The sequence below is a fragment of the Lichenostomus cassidix genome, chromosome 3 (genome assembly GCF_008360975.1).
Source record: "Lichenostomus cassidix isolate B80296 chromosome 3, HeHo_3.0, whole genome shotgun sequence".
In the NCBI taxonomy this organism is placed as follows: Eukaryota; Metazoa; Chordata; class Aves; order Passeriformes; family Meliphagidae; genus Lichenostomus; species Lichenostomus cassidix.
The window spans coordinates 4,454,657-4,473,599 of NC_139483.1; the positions used below are offsets into that span (position 1 = coordinate 4,454,657).

The following is an 18,943-nucleotide window of genomic DNA, read 5'->3' on the forward strand; positions in this document are numbered from 1 at the left end:
ATGGATTCCCAGCCCCCTCATGGAGCAGGGTGTCCATAAACACGTCCATCCACAGAGCAAATCCCCCTGGAATGACGCTGGAAAGGCACATCCCAACCCTAAGCAGCCATTACCCAGGAATATGACCTGCTGGAGCAGCTCCATTTCCTCTGGCTGTCTTATAATGGGTACCTGATACCCAAAGTGCTTCCACAATGGGAAATTCACTCCAAGATGTGGAATTGCCTGGGATAAACCCCAAAACCAGCAGCTTTTCCATCAGGGGAGTCTCTCCAGGCTGGGGTCTGCTCCCTTTTAGGGTCCTCACCCCTTTTCCATGCCATGGGAATGGCTGGGTACCCTCGGGAGGAGGGAATGCGGCCTTATCCCAGTTGTCTCCCACCTGGAAGTTGTTTTCCATGCTCCCACCTCGGTGTGTTTAGGCACACTCTGCATTTTTGGGAAGGGAGCAGCCTGTGTGGCAGGAATGAGCCATCTGAGGTTGCTTTAGCCGTCCCTTGGAGCAGGGCCAGGAGCCCAGGCGAGGAAACGCCGGGAGCTTGTTTTAATTTAGTGGTGTTGAAGTGTTCGGCTGCAATTAAGCAGCTGAAAATTAAACAGAACCAGTCATTAGGGCTGGTGGGACAAGCGCAGCCGACCAGAGGACATAAATTATTTCCAACGGGGAATGCCAGAGCCGGGCTCGGGATGGGGATGGTTCCCCTTCTTGGCTCTTATCAAAATCAGAGGAATTTCATGCCAAGGAAATGAATCCTTCAGGGTGTTGGATCTTGGGGCAGGTGAGGAGAAGGGAAAGAAATTCATGGCAGAGGGTTTCCTGCACTCTCCCATTTCCTCCATCCCAGAGAATCCCATCTTTTCCCTGCCTGAGCTGGGTTTTCAAGCCCGCACTGTTATTCCCTGGTATTGATGTTCCCTTCCCCAGGATCCTGGTCCTCATGGAGGGATCTGGAGCCATCAGGGTCCTGTGGCACCAGCGCTGGGTCACTCCCCAGTGCGTGCATGGGGACAATGGCCTGATCCAGGCTGTGTCCTGGGGGAATCCCTGCAGCGTCCTGGGGATAGGAAGAATTTGGGGCAGGAATTGGTGCCTTGATGGAGCGAAGGTGGAGAGGGGCACGAGTGGGAATTTGGGATGAGAATTCCCCACCTCACGTGGGGAAGTCACTGCTGAGAGGGGAAGGATGGGGCAGGCTCTCCAAGAACTGCCGGCTGGGCAAATCCGTGGTGTTTATCCAGAGAATTCCAGGAAATCAGAGCTCCCAGACGACGCAGAGGGGACAACCTGGATCCATAAAACATCCAGCCCGTGCCGTTCCTGCAGGATTCTTTTACAAGCCTGGGGCCAGGTAAGCCTGGAAGCTCTTGGCTAAATCCCTCACCTTGCAGCAGGAGCAAGACTTAAGCCTGGCTTTAAAGTCAAGCCCAGGTTTTAAGTGCATTCCTGGGATCTGCTGACGTGAGAGGGAAGAGTCTCCCTCAACTTCAGCAGGATTTTCCTGGCCTGAAATGGAGTCCAGATCTCCCGAAATAAATCCCCCCAGCTCTGGAGCTGCAGAACCACACGGAGCCTCGGGAAAGCTCGTTCCCAGAAAAGGACCCAGCTCGTTCAGCTGCCTGCATCATGTGTGTTGAATTCTCCCGACATCTCCCAGAATTCCAGGAAATAAATGGAAACCAGTGCCCGGAGAGCTCTCGGCTCGTGGTGCCACGGGATGAGTGGCAGGAGCATTGTTTGTGCGCAGCCTTTCCAGAGGGAGCTCCCACTGCCTCCTTGCCAAGACAAGATGTGAAATTTCATTCCCATTTTATTCCAATTAATGGCCTGGAATTCTGGCACGGAGCACTTCCGATAACACACAGTAACTCCAATGTCCCGGAAGCTTTCCCTAAGGGAGCAATGTTGGATTTTGGGAGGGGCAGGATTCCTCTGCGTTCAAAGTCCACGCTCCCCCATCCTGGATATTCCCATTCCCGGGCTCAATCCCAACACTGCTGTTCCAAGAGAGCAACACCATTCGCCTGATCAAAAAATCATTGGGGCATTTGCCTGAAATGAAATCAAACTGTTCCAGCCACTTCCTCTTATCTGGGAAAAAAAACCAAGCCAAACCAAAACCAAAACCAAAAACCAAACCGAAACAAAAAACCCCCCAAAACCCCAAAAAACCCTAAAATAAACAAACAAAAAAAAACCCGAAAAAAAAAGGTTTGAAACCCAACATTTTTCACAGCTCCAAATATTTTTGCTCAACCTCACACTTGCAAAAAAGCCCTGAAAAAAAAAATTTTTTTTTCTGCTCCGAAGAGTTTTTTCACTGCCGGAGAAATTAGTGACAACGATTTATAAGGCCATAAATAAGAATTTTCTGGTTTATTTGGATTCAGGTCTTTTCTTCCCTTGCTGAGCAGCAGGGCAGGTTCAGAGCCATCCCTCAGGAAAAGAATGGATCATTTATCTCGCTTTTCATGCCACCCTGATGTACATCCCATCCTTTTTCCCACAGGACCCACTTGGGATGTGATCCCTCACCAAAGGGAGCAGGGATATGCTCCTGATGGATCTGTGCCCCAAAACCTGACTGAAGCTTTATCAAATCCCGTGGAATCTGATCCCAACTCCTTTCCACGAGGAGAAGATTCCCTGCTCTTCTCCCCTCTCCGGACACCCCGTGCCAAGCCCAACAAGCTCCCGGTGCTATTCCAGCCTCCCCGAGGTGTTTTTCCAGCAGCACAACTCAACATCCCTTCGCCTGCCAAGCCCGCGGCCTTCCCGCTCCGCCGTGGCCGGGAGGAGGAATCCATCCCGCTAGGAAAACAAGGGGAATGGCTTTAGCAGCCCCTCGGCCCCAGCACGTGTGGGGCTTGTTTGCAGGGCCGGCCCGGGGCTCGGCAGCTGATCCCGAGCTCAGGAGCTGATCCCGCCTGGATTTACACCCAGGCCGAGGCTTCCGGGAGGGCTCAGCCTTAAGCGGGACCTTAATCCGAAGGGAAATATTGGCAGGGAGTTTTGTTTCCCTTTCGGAGCGCTGGAGGAGCCACGGAATATTCCCTGAGGGGGGAGAGGGAGAGAGAGCGCCACTGGCTGGCAGCGCTGGGCTCTCGGGGGCTTTTCCAAGCTCGAGGATTCCATGATTCCAGGGGGTTTGAGTAGGACACAAGAGCTCCATGGGGCAAGGAGCTGCTCGTGCCTCAGGATGAGAAACCCTGGATGAGTTTCCAGCAGAGGGGTGCCCGTTTTCCCGGGAGAGGAAGGAGCCGGCGGCAGGAGCCTGGCGCTGTCCTTTCCTGGGGGATCGCCGCTCTCCAAGCCTTTTCCAGAGGCTCCAGGCTGCTCCTGCCGGCCGGCCCCTCCTCGCACGCGGCTCCCAGATGTCCCGAGCAGGACTCGCAGGGAGAAACCTTCAATCCCCCCTCCTTCCAGCCCCAGACTGCGCCCTTAACCGGGATTCTTCCCGAAATACTCGGTGTTATCAAAATATCATCCCCTGGGAAAGAGAGATCCCTGGGACCGGGCACGTCCAGAGCTGTGGGATCAGGCTGGAGCTGCACATCCTCACCCTCCGCTCAGGGCGTGGAATGAGATTCCAAATCCGCTGAAACTGTTTCCAGGCAGAAAAGCGGGAGAAAATCCCGGGAAAGAGAAAAGCAGGGTGGATCCGTGCGATTTATCCGAGCCACGGATTCTCAGCCCTCCGTGTTGCCCTCGGATCGGCAACGCTTCCCGCAAGGAATTTTTTATTTAAAGGATCCAGGATCCCGTTCCCGTGTTCACGCTAAGAATCTGGTTTTAGGGGGAAAAAAATCCAAACGGAAAAAATGCCGTGGGTTTGGTGTGCTCCTGATCCGGGCGGGTTTGAGAAGCCTCTGGCAGGGGGGGATTTTGCGGGGGAAAATTGCTTTTTGACAAATGTTATTGTTAATTATTGTTAATTATTCAATCCGTGGCCTTGGCCGACCCGGCAGACATGCTCAGAGGGAGCTTTGGAGAAGGATTTTATCCTGCTGAGCTGTCAAACGCTCTTCTTCAGGAACCAGGAATACTTTTTGGGATCATCCAACTCCCTACTTTTAGCCGGTGCCATGGAGGAAAAAATCCTGTTGGAATTAATTTCCTGATGTCTCTGCCACAGAAAGAGCAGGCTGAGGCACCCGGGTAAAATTGCACTTACTGGGGGTTTTCAGAGTGTTAGATCCCACAGGATTTTCCCGCTTGGATTGATCCTGATGGAATAGGAGCTCCATAAATTCCTGGAAGAGCCGCAGCATTTCCTGAATCAGTAATGAACTATAATAAATAAGAATACAGCATATTGTGGCAGAATTAAATAATAACACAACAGTCTAATATATTATTGTTATTGCGTAATATTTTAACAACATTTTCTACTAAAATATAATGCGAAGGATACTATTTTGTAATAAATAATTGGGAATAAATAGAGGTGAAACACCCACGACCCCCCACCTTTACCTATTTTATTCTCCAGCTGCTGCAGGAGAGGAACATCCTTGACATTCCTAACCAATATTCTTGATATTTCTATCAAATATCACTGATACTTCTATTTTTAATTTGAAAAGAGAAAAAGAAAGAAAGGGGGGAAAAAAAGCTTCCAGGGCTCCCTGCTCCGCTGGATTTTTATTCAGCAAAATTAAATTATGCAAAATAGTGCCTCTGTCGCCCGAGGCTCAGCCCGGCATAAAAACACCCGCAAAATCCTGGCAGCTTTGGCAAAAGCGGCTAAAATAAGGGGGTTTAAAATATTTTTCCACTCCGGATCGTGTTCAAGCGGGGAAAGGGGGTCAGGAGAAGGGAAAAAGGAGCAGGAGCAGATGGGAACCACGGCGGGCAGGGCAGGGGAATGGCCCGGGGGAGCAGGTTTGGGGTCTGGGCAGCCCCCGGTGCTGCTCCTGGAGCTCCGCGGTGAGCTGGACAGGGAGCAAATTAATTGGGATTTACCTGCCACATCTCACCTGAGCAGCTGTCCTTTTCCTTTTGCTTCTCCTTCTTTTCTTTCTCCTTCTTTTCATCTCGTTCTTTTCGCTTTCCCTTTTTTTTTTTTCCTATATTCCCTTCTTTTTCCTTAGTACTTTTCCGTTTTCCAATTTTTTAAAAATTATTTTCTTTTCGCTTTCATTTCCCCTTCCTTTTCTTTTTATCCCTCCCCCGTTTACCTTCATCGTCTACCTCTTTGCTCTTCTTTTATTTTTCCTGTTTCCTGTGCTTTTTTTTTTCCCCCTCTATTTTCCTCCTTCTTCCACTTCTCTTCCTTCGTTTTCTTTCCATTATTCCTTCCCCTTTTTCGTTCCCTCCCCACTCCCCTCCGCTCCCTTTCCATCCCCGCTGTGTCCAGGCGCACATTCCCGCCGGGGACGGATCCCGGTGATGTCCCCGGGGAGCAGGTGGAGGATTTTTTCTTACCGGGATCTTTTCCTTGGGAATAGCCTCATCCCCAGGGAGCGGGGGATGCTCCAGCACCGCGGCTCCTCAGTGCGCGGGGCCCGGGGGGAAAAACCTCCTCCGCCGGCCGGAGGGGACCCCCAGAGCTCCCTCAAAACCCTTCCCGAGGGATCCTCAGGGCAGGGAGAGCCTCTCTACCTTCCCTGGCCGCTTTTCGATCGCCGCCTCCCGCGGGCAGAGCGGCCTCTCCCCGGGCTGAGCCCGGCGAGCTCATCGCACCGGGGCCGCGGCCGGGCGGGGAGCGGGACGGGGAGGGACCCGCGGGACCCCCACCCCTGGGCGAGCAGCGGCTCCCGTTTAATCGATCCGCTCCCTTTTCCCGGGATTTCCCCAGCCCTCGGGCCCAGGGCTGCCCTCCGTGCCCCCTGCCCGCGCTGAGCGCCCCCTCGAGCCCCTCGCTCTAAAGCCCCCCGAGGAGCGACTTTGCCGTGCGCTGCTTTCCCCCCGAGCCCCCCAGCCTTTTGATCTCCTCCGGTCGTTCACGGGAAACACTCACGGTCTTCCCACCGAGCTCTCCGTGAGGTGGGATAACAACCCCCGGGAATGCCGCCGCCGCTCTCTCGCCCCATCCGCCTTTGGCGGGGCTGCTCCCGGGCGGCATTTTTTTGGGACGAAACCGGCGGATTTGGCCGGCCGGTGGGCAGCAGCGCGGCAGCGGGGGAGCCCCCTGGAAGGGCTTGTCCCCCTAAAGCACGAGAGTCCCTTCCCGTAGCCCCCGGCCATGCCTCCGCCCGTGGGACCCGTCGGGGCCGGAGGCGGGGCAGGTGCGTGTCCCTGTCCCTGTCCCTGTCCCTGTCCCTGTCCCTGTCCCTGTCCCGCGTGGGAACACGCCGGGATGAACCCGGGGGGATCCCGCCGCCTGAAGGAGGCGGCGATGGGACCCCCGCGGTGTCCCCGCTGTGCTCTCCCGCAGCCCGGGGGGTGTTGGGGGCGCTCAGCGCGGGGGTCCCGTTGGCGGCGGGGCCCCGAGGGGGCGGGCACAGGGGGGCGGCCCCCCCGGCCCCGCTCGCCGCGGCCATTTAGGAGCGGGCGGGAGCCAATGGGCGGCGGCGCCGCGGCCGTGACGGCCGGGATTGACGTGATTCCCACGTCAAATTGATCCCGAGGAGCGGCGGGGGCTCCCCGCGAGCGGGGCTCGCTCCCGGCGCCGCCAGGACCCCCCGGCCCCGCCGCCCCCCGGGCTCTCTATGCCGGGGCTGCGGAGCGGCCGCCCGGCGCTGCCCCGACCCCGCGCCGGGCCATGGGTGAGTGCGGCCGGCCCCGGCCGGGCTCCGGGACGGGCTCCGGGAAGGGCTCCTGGCGGAGCAGGGCACCGGGAAGGGGCAGGGGCTGCGGGGCTGCGGGGTGCCGTGCCCGGCCGGCAGTGCTCCGGGCTGCCCCGTCCTCCCCGCTCCTCCCTTCGCTTTCGCTGCGCTCTCTTCTTGAGACTCCTTCTCCGCTTCTCGTTCTTTTGCCTTCTCGCTGTCTTTTTGTCCCACTCTCCTCTATTCTGCCCTATTTCCCCTCTCCTTGTTTCTGATTTTTTCTTTTTCTCTCATTCTTTCCCTGTCTTTTCTCCCCCTTCTTTTTTCACTGTCACTTTTATCTCTTTTATTTTCTGTCTCTCTTTCTCCCTTCTCTCTTTTCTTTCCTTCTTTTTCCCTCCTGCCCCTTCTCTCTTCCCTTCTGCTTTTTTTTCTCTCTCCCTTCCTCTCTCATTTTCATTTTCCTTTCCTCCTTCCTTTTTCCCCTTCCCTTTTCCCCCTTTTTCCCCTTTTTTCCCCCCTTCCTTTTTCCCCTTCTTTTTCCCCCTTCTTTTTCCCCTTCCCCTTTCCCCTCCCCTTTTCTCTTTCCCTTTCCTCTTCCTCTTTTCCCTTCCCCTTTTCCCTTACCGTTTTCCCTTACGGTTTTACCTTTCCGTTTTCCCTTCCCTTTTTTTTCTCCCTTCTCCCCACGCCCCTCCTTTCTCCCCTTCCCTTTCCCTTTTCCTTCTCCCCTCTTTCCCCTCTCCCCCTCTCCCTTTCCCCTTCCCACCGCGGCTCCATCCCCAGCCCTCGGGCACCGCAACCGCTCCCGTGCCTCTCCCATCCCTCGCCATCCCTCTCCACCCCATGCCCTTCCCGCCCCGCAGAGCACACGTACGGCGAGGTGAACCAGCTGGGCGGCGTGTTCGTGAACGGGCGCCCGCTGCCCAACGCCATCCGCCTGCGCATCGTGGAGCTGGCGCAGCTCGGCATCCGGCCCTGCGACATCAGCCGCCAGCTCCGCGTGTCGCACGGCTGCGTCAGCAAGATCCTGGCCCGCTACCACGAGACGGGCTCCATCCTGCCCGGGGCCATCGGCGGCAGCAAGCCGCGGGTCACCACGCCGGCCGTGGTCAAGCACATCCGCGACTACAAGCAGGGCGACCCCGGCATCTTCGCCTGGGAGATCCGCGACCGCCTGCTGGCCGACGGCGTGTGCGACAAGTACAACGTGCCCTCGGTCAGCTCCATCAGCCGCATCCTGCGCAACAAGATCGGCCCGCTGGCCCCCGCCGGGCCGCCCCCGGCCGCGCTGCCCTGCGCGCACATCTACCAGTACCCCTACCCCGGGCCCGCCGCGCCGCCGCCCGCCAAGGCCGGGGGACACCCCGGGGGACACCTCGGGGCCCCCCCGGTGGCGCTGCCCCGCTCGTGGCCCTCGGCGCACTCGGTCACCAACATCCTGGGCATCCGCACCTTCGTGGAGCAGGCGGGTGGGTACCGAAATTTCTCTTCCCCCCATCCCTCTCCCCTTTTATTTATTTATTTTTTCTGGGTGGTTTTAGCCTTTTTTTTCTCGGTTTAGGGTTTTGGTTTTTGTCTCTTTGTGTTGGGGTTTTTTTTTTGTCTGTTTTTTGTTCTGATGGGTTTCTTTGTTTGTTTCGAGGGTTGTGTTTATTTCGGGTTTTTTGTTTGTTTCGGGGGGTTTGCTTGTTTCGTGCTTTCTGGCTCGTTTGGGGATTTTTCGCTCGTTTCGGCTTTTTATTTGTTTCGTGCCTCTTTGCTCGTTTCGTGCCTTTTTGCGTCTTTCCTTCTTTTTTATTGGTTTCAGCTTCTTAGTTTATTCCGTTTTTTGGTTTTGTTTGCTTCTTTCGTTTTTTGCTGTTTGCTTCAAATTTTTTTTTGTCGGTTTCGTGTATTTCCTTCTTTTCCCCCTCTTTTTTCCCCCCCTTTTTCTCCCAAGGGCCTCCCTCCGCTCCACCAGCCCGTCGGGGCGGCGGGGCCAGATGCGGCCTCGGCTCAGCCACATCTTGAACTTTTTATGAAAAATGTGGAAAATATTTTCCTAGGGATGATAGATTGCCGACCGCAAATTCGGAGCCCTGAATTTCGCTTCGCAAAGGGGGATTAATATATATATATATATATGGAAAGGGGGGGAAGAAGAGGGAGGCAAAAAAAAGAGGAGAGGAAAAATTGAGGGGAAAGGAGCAGACAAGGCAGCTCGGATCCGGCCTCCGGGATTCTCCCGAGGAATTTGGGAATTTTGGGGCTCGGGGAGCACCGGCAGCGCCAACCCCGAGCCCCGGCGGCTCCAGGGGGGGACAAGCGGGCCGTGGCAGGGGAGTGCGGGTCCTTTTATCCTTCCAAAAGCCCGAGTAAATCAACCGCATGCTTTTCCCCCCGCGCAATCATTTATCCTTAAAATTCCGATGTCACTTCGCCAAATCCCCTTCGTCAGGAGAGAAATTGGGGCCCCTAAATTATGGGAGATTGGGAATGAATTTGGCTGGGGGTGACGGCGAGAGGGGTTTGGGGGCAACGCCACAGCCTCTCCCCGCGGCGCGATCCCAAATTTCGGGATGCTGGAGGCAACGCGGGTTCCCGTGCCCCCATCCCATGGGGTTACACAGCCAGACGTTGGGAAAAGCGGGATTTCCCCCCGTTCTGCCCCAAAAGCCGCTCGGGCCGCGCTCGGGGGGTTCTGGCTGACGCTGTGCTCCGCAGGGGCTCTGGCTGGCACGGAGGGCGCCGCTTACCCCCCGAAAATGGAGGAGTGGCCCAGCGTGAACCGGAGCGCCTTCCCCGGGCCGGGCCAGGCGGTCAACGGGCTGGACAAGGCCACCATGGACGGCGACATCAAATACCCGCAGGTGAGGGCTGGGGACAGCAGGGGACAGGGAGGGGTGGCAGCAATGGGATCGGGATGGGACGGGGGAGGACAGGGCCATGGGGATGGGAAGAGAGGACAGGGAGCCCTGTCCTGCCCCGAGCGGGGGCTGTTGGGAGCCTGTGTCGCTGTCCCCACCCCGTGTCCCTGTCGCTGTCCCCAGCCCGGCGCGGGGCTCTCCTCCATGGGCACCTTCCTGCCGGCCTGCGCCTACCCCCCCTCCAGCCAGCCCGGCGTCTACGGCAGCTCCCCCGGCGCCTACATCCCCCCGGGACCTCCCTGGCAGCCGCAGGGGACACCCCTGGGCCACCACGGCCACGGCGTGACGGTCCCCGGCGGCGAGCTGGCCATGGCCTTCAAGCAGCCCGGCAGGGAAGGTGAGCGGCGACAGCGCGGCGACAGCGCGGGGACAAGAGGGACAGGGGCGGGAAGGGCCCCCCAGCCTCGGGATTCGAAATATCCACCGCATTCCCCATCCCCCTATCCCGTGGATCCCCGCCGCATCCCGGTCAGCAACGGGAATTTCCCGCCGGGAATGCGGAGCTGGGGCGGGACAGGCAGGAGCCTTTTCCCCGTGATTCCCTCCGCGCCATCCAAACTGATCCCAAGCACCGCCAGCCTTTCTGGAAAAGCAGGAGCCTTGAGCGGGAATCATTAATTCCTAGTGATTGACTAGGAATTATGAACTCACAGCAATTATTTAACGATTTGCTTGTAATTATTAGCTGCCCTAATTAACTGTTGTTGTACTTAATTGGTGCCCGCGACTATTAATTAATTATTTCCCTCCGGACGCTCCGCCGGGAATCCCACGGGAGCAATTTGGGGCTGTCAAATGAGGCGTTGCTTTTATCTCCTGTTAATTATTCCGCCTCATTAATAGAGCTCAATTCCCTCGTTTTAAAGATCCCGATTTTTCAGCCCTGGCTCTAAAATCCCCGTTGATGTTTTTGTCATTTTCCCCGCGGTATCTGACTTTCTATTATTTTAATTAATTTGCAGATAATTACCCGCTTATTAGTCCATTTTTATGTTCTTTTTTCCTGGGGTTTAGAATTTTTGTTTACTTGTTTATCTGGGTTTTTTTAAAAATAATTTTACTATTTCTAACCTGCTGCGAGTTGTAACCTCAGCTGTGCCGGGGAGGAGCGACTACGAGTGAAAATAGATAATTTGAACAGATTATTTAAAGATTTTTTTTTTTAAAAAAAAGAGGTAGAGAAAGGAAGAGAAAAAATGACAAAGAAGGAAAGAAAAAAAAAAAAAGAATATAAACCGACCAAAGCCACTTTCTATTATTTAATATATTTTAGAGGTATTTTAAATTACTTGGAGTCGTAGTTTTCTGATTTCCCAATTTTTTAGCTGTTTTGTCCCCAGACTTTCTCTAAACCCTTGTAAGTTTTTCTTTTTGGTTTTTTTTTTTTTTTGGTAGGGTTGCTTTGGTTTGTTTGCGTGGGGTTTTAAAATGGATTTTTAGTTTTCTCCTTTAAGGTTTTTTTAAATTTTTGTTATTTTCCTGGAGGTTTTTTGTTTGTTTTGTTTGTTGTGGTTTTTTTTTTTTTGTTTTTGTTTTGGTTTTTGGTTTCTTTTTTTTTTTTTTTGAGCCGTTGTCTGGTTCTGCTCCTTATTTGGGACAAGGAAAATGTTGGATTATCCCGCAAAAGAGCCGGAGGAGGAAGGGTGGGGTGGGCTGGGAATACCTGCAGTGAGTGGGAAAAGGATAGAAAGAGGGGAAGAAAAAAACCAGACAAACCCAGCCAGGCAATTTCATTCAACCCCATTCCCAATTCCCTGGATTTTCCCTAAAACCTCTCCCTGCTTATCCCAGTGCCTCCTGGGGGAGGTTTTTGGGGAGTCTCTCCATCCCCTGCCTGTGTGTCCTTTTCCCTCTCGCCCGTCGCTGCAGGGGTGGACAGAAAACCCCCGAGCCCCGTGGGGAAAGCTCCGGAGCCTCTCAGCGCCATCCACGGCATCTCCATCCCCACCTCCTCGTCCTAGAGCCGCCGAGCAGCTGGCCAGGAAAAGCTTGGGATCTTGCAATCGGCACCTGCAGCCCGGGACTGAGGCCCGGAGCGGGGACACGGGGACAGCCCGGGCGGCGACAGGTGACTTTCTGCCACGGCCCATCCCCGGCAGGACATTCCCGGAGGGACACTTTGCCTCCAGCGGATCAGAAAGGGATGGCGGAAGAGACTCGATCTTCCTTCTTTATTTTATTTTATATTATTTTATTTTTATTTTATTTGTTATCCCCTCGCTTTCAGTTTCCCCTTCTCCTTCCCCACACTCCCGAGGACTGCTGGATGCAGCGATTCCCTCCATCCCCAGGCACTGCCGGCAGCATTCCCGGCTCTGTCCCAGCCCAGGGGGACAATTCCTGCCCTCCCCGTGGAGCACCCGTGCTGGAGCCCTTTCTCCAGCCCCTTTCCAGCGCCTCTGCCCCGCGGGGCGAACGGAACCAAAGCGCCACGACGTTTTATGGGATATTTTTATAATAAGGGACCTTAATAAAAAGTGACAGCCGTGGGCACACTCCGGTGACCTCCCTCCCTCCCTCCCTCCCGAGCCATCCCTTCTCCAGGGCTCTCCGGCAGCGGGAGCACTCGCCGGGATCCTTTGGATTAGCTCCCAGCCCCGCTCGCTGCGCTTCCCCCCGGGATTCTCCCGCATCCAGGGGCTCCGTGGCCACCTCCCCACAGCTCAGCTGGCCCCGGGGGGCTGCCCACCCGCGGGGGACTGTCCCCGTGTCCCCCCCTCCCGGGCGGCCGGCTGGGATGCTCTCGGGATGGGGTTTCGCATTCCCGGGCTCCGCCAGCCGCTGCCGCTGGCGTCGATCCCTTCATTGTGTGGGAAGGGGCAGGTCGGGAATATCCTGGCAGCAGAAAACACGCCTGGATTTCTGCGGAGAGGGCGTCTCGCTGGGAGGGAGGGAGGCAGCCGGGAGATGCCAAACGCATCCAACCCCGGGAAGTGATTTTGTCTCAAACCTCGGCGTGGCAGAATTCGGTTCTGCCTCTGCTGAAGCCGGGCTCTGATTCCTACTGCAAAGCTCCGCGGGGAAAACTGGGAATTTTAAGGAGGTGAGAGCACCGTCTCAGAGCAGGATCCGCAGCCCGACTGGGGCTGAGAGGATTTTAAGGATGTGAGGATGGAGAAGTCACCTGGAGTAGAGGAGGAGTGGCCCTGGCCGGTCCCCTGCCGGGTTTATCCATTAAATCCACATTCCAGCGTGTGGAAGAGCAACTTTGGGAATGATGATGGGACAGCAAAACCCTTAAAGTGGGGTGGTTCTCGGTACCCGCTGGGACTCCTCATCCCCACGTTCCAGGCAGGGATATCCCTGTGGGTATGGGACGGGGGGCTCTGGGTTGAGCAAGGCACCAGTACTGGAGTCAGATCCTTTCCATTCGCGTCCTGTCGGGATGCTGCCCGAGCACCCGGGTTATGACCTGGATCTGCAAAAAATCCTGGAAAAGTGGCTGGATGCTGAGCATGCCCCACAGCCCCAGAGCAAAGGTGGCCATTCCCGGGCACTGCCTGAGTGGGATTAGAAGTGCCATTTCCATGATTTCCAGCGGAGAAGGGATTTTCTTATGAAACAGCCCCAAGATATTTCCCTGTGCCCAGCAGAATCACTGGGGGAATTCTGCAAAGAGCCGCAGCTAGTGATCCCAAACCTGCTGTCACCTGGTAGGGGGTCCAGGACATAGTGGCTTGGTGTCCCCAGGGAGGAAGGGTAAGGAGAAGCTTTGCTGGGACCCATATTCCCATGGGAGCTTGGGGAAAATCCCTGGAGGAGCTCAGCACCTGCCCCATGGGCCTCAGATCATGGAAAAATGCTGGGATCAGAGACCACAAAAAATCCCCAAATAAATCCAATCTGGTTTTTAGGCAGGGTGAGGCGAGGTGCTGCTCCGCCTTGGCTCCCAGCACATTCCTGCCGTGCAGGCAGCCTGACAGAATCCAGGGAAAATTGGACTTGATGGGAGCAGAACTTTTGGAATGGATGGGAGCGAAGCGAGGGGGTGGAAACAATCAGCTCTGACACTTCTGCAGCCACGGGCCTGTCAAAACCCATCCCGTCCCTAGGAATATGGCAGTTCTGATGGAATGGGGTTTTCAGCCTGGAAAAAAATGGGGCTGGAACAGTTTCCATCAGCTCTCCCTGCTCCATATATCTTTAGCACCCTTTGGAGAGCACGGAGCAGGATGGGGAATGTTACTGGAGACTCGCTGGTGGACCCCGGATTGATTTCCTTCCTGGCGTGTTTGGAATCCTAAGGATTCAAACCCATCCCTCTGCTTTAGGAACGGGCTGGGGGAGTGGGGCTTGCAGATGTTTGGCACCAGCATGGGATCTGCTTGCCTGGGATTCCAGTGCTCCTCACTCTGGGTTGTAGCTGGAGAAGCTGGAAAGGGGGATCCCCTTGGAGATCAGGGATGGCCCAGGGAAGATCCAGGCTCATCATCCTGTGGATGATCCCGGGATCCAAGGGCTGGGCCCTCACATGCCCAGGTTGGATCAATGCAAATCATTTGGGTTCTTTGGAGCTAAATCCTCCTCCTCGTGCAGGAACTCGGAAAAAGCCATGCCCAGCTCTCCGGAGAAGCTGCAAATCCCCCCCTCGTTTGCAGGGTTATAAACCTGCCCACAACTCCTTAAGTTGCGCTTGGAAATGGGAATTTGATTCCCAGCTCCCTCAGGCACTTCATAACATTGCCCCTTAATAGAGAGTTTTTCATTTTCAGGGAATCCAGCAGGTTTTTACCGCTGGAAACCTTTCCCAAAACCCTTCCCAGCACATGGCCCAGGAAAATCCCACCTCAGCTCCTCATTTCGCAGCAAGAGGCTGGAGAAGGGGCTTTTATTCCCAGGGGGTGCTGGGAGACATTTGGAATGGGAAGGTTTTGAGGGAAAGAATCAAGGATCGGCCTGGGATGCGTGGGATCAGCCATTCCCTGGGATTGACCGGCTGCAGCAGTGCGGCTGTGGTGGAGTTTTGACAGAACTCTCCGTAATTTGTAGAAAACTGGGGATGATAAATGGCAGGAAAAAATTCCCTGAGCCCTAATTATAGCTTTACTCCACCACCACGCTGCTCCTTGCAGAAGCTTCCAATGGATCTTAGAGGAATCGGGATGCAAGATCAATGACGAGGCTGACAAACCATTCCTGATAGGAATTTAATCATTCCCGTGGGGAAAACCCCCCCTCCTCCTTCCCATCCGTTCTCCTGCAGCAGGAATATGAAAATCCTTTTAATCCCGAAGTTATATGGACCTGGCAAGGACGAGCGAAGCTTTCACTCCCAGAGATAGCCCCGTTTTTGGCACAGTGTTCCCAAAAAATGATGTCATCCGGGATTTCTGTGCCAGAGTTTTCCCTTTCTTCTTCGGATTTGTGGCGATGTCAAAGTTCCTCTCCGGAGCAGGTCTGGTTCCAATATTCCATATTTACGCTTTTCATTTCGGGGCTGCCTGGAGCCTCCTTGGCTCCCAACCTCACGGATGCTGCCGGAAGGAGCGAGGAAGAGGAGCTGGGAGGGATCGACAGGCAGTGTTGGGTTCCTAAGCCTTGGGTAACAGCCCTAAAATATTCCCTGCTTATTTCTCAGGAGCTGTAATTCCTTCTGCTCCACCCCACTGCTGTTCCCATGCTCTTCCCACAGGGAACGCTTCCCTTTGCCAGGAAGGAGCTCGGAACTGATCCTGGAGCTGCCAAACCTCACGAATCCATGAAAAGTCCCTGGGAAGTGCAAGATCCAAGGTCCCACAGTATCCATGCCCGGCAGGGTGGTGAGGATCAGTTTCCTGTAGGTTTTTCCCAAGCCCAGGAGGAAACAGGAGTCTCATGTAGATGATTCCACATTTCTTGCGCTGCTTGGTGCTCCCATGGGAAAAAGTGGGAATAAACCAGGCAGCTTCGGACAACCCCAGCTGCCCAATCCCCTTCCTGTGGGAGCACTCCAGAGCCAGCAGGAAATTTGTCTTTTGGCCTCCTTGGGTTGCCAGAGCCATATTTTAAAGTTGGGAATGGTTGTCAGGATCCGGGCACGGCAGAGACGGTGACGCAAATGTGACGGGAGGTGAGGTCAGGTTACGGATGAGGCTGCTCCAAAGCGTCTCCTGGAAAAGTGGAGGTTTGGGGAAAGGGATGAAAAAATCCCAGCAAAGTGCTGGAAATCTGCTGGAAAGGGAGGATAAAATTCCCTCTGGCAGGAACTCGGTTGTTTTTGGAGGCAGCCAGTGAATTCCAAAGGCAATGTTCCACCCGAGATCGGCAGCAAAGGGTCCTGAGTCGCTTGGGGTTTGGAAATATATCCATGAGGGATTCCCAGCTTGGATCCTGGGTAAATTCCACCCTTCCAGCATGGCCTGGAGACCTCCAGTAAGACTGAAGGTAGAGGTGAGAAACAGCCAAGTGAGTCCATGGAAGGGTGGTTGGAATTCCCTGGATATCACCTGCTGGATTGATCCCAAGGCCCTTCCAAGGAGTTTTGCACCTCCAGGAACTTCCTTGCCTTGCGAACATTCCCTTTCTTTCATTCCACCTTGGATGAGGCGGGGCCACCTGGATCTATCGAGTCTGGGAATCACCTCCAGGAAAAATTCCATGCCAGGAAGAGCTCCCAGAGCCAGAACTGTCAAACTCCATCTCACTCCGGGATTCAATTCCCTCCCGTTTCCCAAGCAATAACAAAACACCAACGTTACAGAAAAGCTGTCAGGAATCCGATTGTTTTCCAAACACCACGGATCCCTCTCCATTTCAAGGAATGAGTGGGGTTGCTTTTGGGCTTGGAAGGATTGAGTAAGCGTGAATATTCCCAAACAAAATTCCGTCGTTGGAGGGAGCAGGGAAGCAGCTGCGGGATAGGAGTACCCTGGACGTGGAATTGTAACTTCCAAAAATCCCCATCCCCAAAAAGAGTTAAAGGAACAGCAAACATTTCATCCCTGCTAATGCGAGGTTGGAAAAGGATCGGCTTTTAAGGGAATTGCCCATAACCACAACAATATTTGGGGGCTGAGCAGAGCCTAGATTGGCTGCAGATGTTCCGCTGGCATTCGCATGCATCCCGAAGGAAAAAAAATCCCTTTTTTCCTGGAGTGCCCGGCGCTCTGGAGTCACTGGAGCTTTCCAAACGGATTAGGAACACTAATTACCCGCTCGGCCCTAATGCTGGGCCCTACAAAACCCCGGCTCGGGCCTGCCCGGCTCCCACTCCACATCCAGGCATTTTTTAGGAGCAGAACGTGCTGATTTATCCAAAATCCCAATTCCTCTGTTAACCCTTCCGCTCCCATTCCAAGCTTCTCGGGGCAGGTGAGGCTGGAATACTTGGAGAGGTTTGATTTTCCAGCTGCGCTGGAGGAGCCCCGGCTGGGAGCTGTGTCCCAAATGTCCCCCAGTCCAAATCCATTCCCACTCTATCCCACATGGAGCGTCAGCAGCTCTGGGTGCTGCCTCAGACCAAACCAAGGAGAATTACCCCAAAATGCCACCATTCCCGTATTTCCAGCCTCTCTGCTCCACAGGGAACCGGGATAGAGCTCTTGCCAGCCCCTTTTCCCACAGCTCTCCGTTATCCCACCACTTCCAATCTGCTGTAGTGGGACAATCCCTGTCCATGGCAAGACGTTGGATTAGAAGACCTTTAAAGGTCTTTCCCAACCCAAATCATTCCATGTGATCACGAGGATGCAAAGGCAGGATCCTCACCCTTGGGAAATGTGGGGCAAATCAAAGAGTTCAGGGTAAAATGAAGGAAAATTCAGGATTTATTGTCCCTTTCCCAAAGGTGACTCCCTGTCCTTAGCTCCAGCTTTTCCCTTCCAGCTGGGAGCCGGGGAGGAACTGCCCTATTTGCATCCTCCCTTAGGTTACGGCAGGATTCCTACTCTAAAAAAATCCCAAAATTCCATGGTAATGTGGAAAACTCCATTGGACTGAGGAGCTGAATCCCCACATTGCTGTGGAGAGAGAAGCTGCCTTAACTCCTCCCTTTGCCTTCTCCCACTTATTTTTTCATGGAATTCCCAGAGGCTCTGGGCGAGGCAAAGAGGGTTGGGATCACCTTGACAACCCCCATGGATTGTTTCAAATATTCCTATTCCAAGTCTTTTTCCTGTTGTTCCTGCAGGGAATAACACTGGAGTAACACCATCCAGAGGAAATATTCCCATTTAAACAGAGCTCAGGTGTTGGGCATGAAGGACCCAGGCAAAGACTGGGAAAATCCAGCTCTAGGAACTCTTTTATGGGAGACATTCTGCAGGGAATGGCTTTGGAGCGGGAGAGGGATTTTTCATTCTATCCACTGTAATAATTCCAAGGGCTGGGAGCAGATCGGTGCCTGGAATGTGCTTCCCAGGTTAATAAATCTCCACAGGTTTATTGTTCGGGATAAAACCCATTTTCCTCAGCAAATAACCAGGATCATTCGGGGTTAGAGCCATTCCTCAGGAAATGCTTCATAACCAACGTTTTTATTGGTATCCAAGGAAATTCCTGTTCCAAGCAACACGGGGCTGTAACTTTTATCTGCCTTTAAAACAAAATCTGTTATCTTTTATGGCCACTTCCAGAGAGTCCCACTATCACTTTCCATAAAATTCAACAACATTCCTCCTCCAGCCTGGAAAATCAAGACCAGAGCTGGTGGAAAAGTGAAAATGTCTTTTTTTTTTTTTAGGAATATTTTAGGAATTTCTGAGTTGTTCCCATTTCAAAGCCTCTGCACCCAGCTGGGAGAGGCAGAGCACCCTCAGATGCTGCCGCTGGTTTCTCTGGAATTGCTTTCAAATGGTTTTGGAGGATGAGTTTTCCACAATATCCTCAACCTGAATTGGGATCCTCCTTTTGTTTGCCATGTGAAAACTTCAAAATGAAAACATTTTCACCTCAGATTGTGTCCCAGGTGAATCCATGGATCTCTCCCTTAATTATCCCATTGGTTCTTTGAATGACCCCTGTTGATCCCTTGGGTTTGTGGCGGGATTTGGCCTTGGATCATTCCTATCGCAAGGTTCCTGCTTTTTCGGGAATTTTTGCCAATAAATCATTTCCTTTCTCGATGTCACAGGAGCAACACCACAAACCAGCAACTTTGTCCCTGTTTTTTCCCTTTCCCCCCCATTTTTTGGGACAGAAAGAGCCTGATATCCCATTCCCACACAGCTCCAAGCACCACAGCGATCCTGCTCTCCTCCAGAGCCGTTCCTGCATATCCATCAGCCAATCCTTCATGGAAGCACCCCATAAATAACCAGCCATGGGGAGAGCCTGGGAGCTCATTAAATCCATGGAAGTTTCCTCTGGGAAGCCCAGATTTTCCCCTGGGCCTTTGAAAGTCTTCGGGA

The 18,943-nt window shown here is 54.1% G+C and overlaps 1 protein-coding gene across 3 annotated transcripts; it reads left to right on the forward strand.

The window, feature by feature from the left end:
- Nucleotides 1–6,527: 6,527 nt before the first annotated feature.
- PAX1 (paired box 1) lies at nucleotides 6,528–12,112 on the forward strand. Of its 3 annotated transcripts, XR_014850537.1 has the most exons (6): nucleotides 6,528–6,708; nucleotides 7,575–8,180; nucleotides 9,415–9,560; nucleotides 9,741–9,954; nucleotides 11,487–11,685; nucleotides 11,845–12,112. XR_014850537.1 is itself a non-coding variant. In XM_085054101.1 (5 exons), the coding sequence occupies exons 1-5, from the start codon at nucleotides 6,705–6,707 to the stop codon at nucleotides 11,576–11,578; spliced, it is 1,062 nt and encodes a 353-aa protein (XP_084910227.1). In that variant the 5' UTR covers nucleotides 6,528–6,704; the 3' UTR covers nucleotides 11,579–12,112. The 3 variants fall into 3 exon arrangements, 2 of the variants coding, with proteins under 2 accessions (XP_084910227.1, XP_084910226.1); XM_085054101.1 differs by having other exon boundaries at nucleotides 11,487–12,112; XM_085054100.1 differs by lacking the exons at nucleotides 11,487–11,685; nucleotides 11,845–12,112 and having other exon boundaries at nucleotides 9,741–10,632.
- Nucleotides 12,113–18,943: the final 6,831 nt, after the last annotated feature.

Excerpts from the sequence above, each read along its gene's own strand:
- PAX1 (XM_085054100.1), top strand. Across the intron at positions 8,181-9,414 it reads CACCTTCGTGGAGCAGGCGG|GGGCTCTGGCTGGCACGGAG; the intron begins GTGGGTACCGAA and ends TGTGCTCCGCAG. Across the intron at positions 9,561-9,740 it reads GCGACATCAAATACCCGCAG|CCCGGCGCGGGGCTCTCCTC; the intron begins GTGAGGGCTGGG and ends CGCTGTCCCCAG.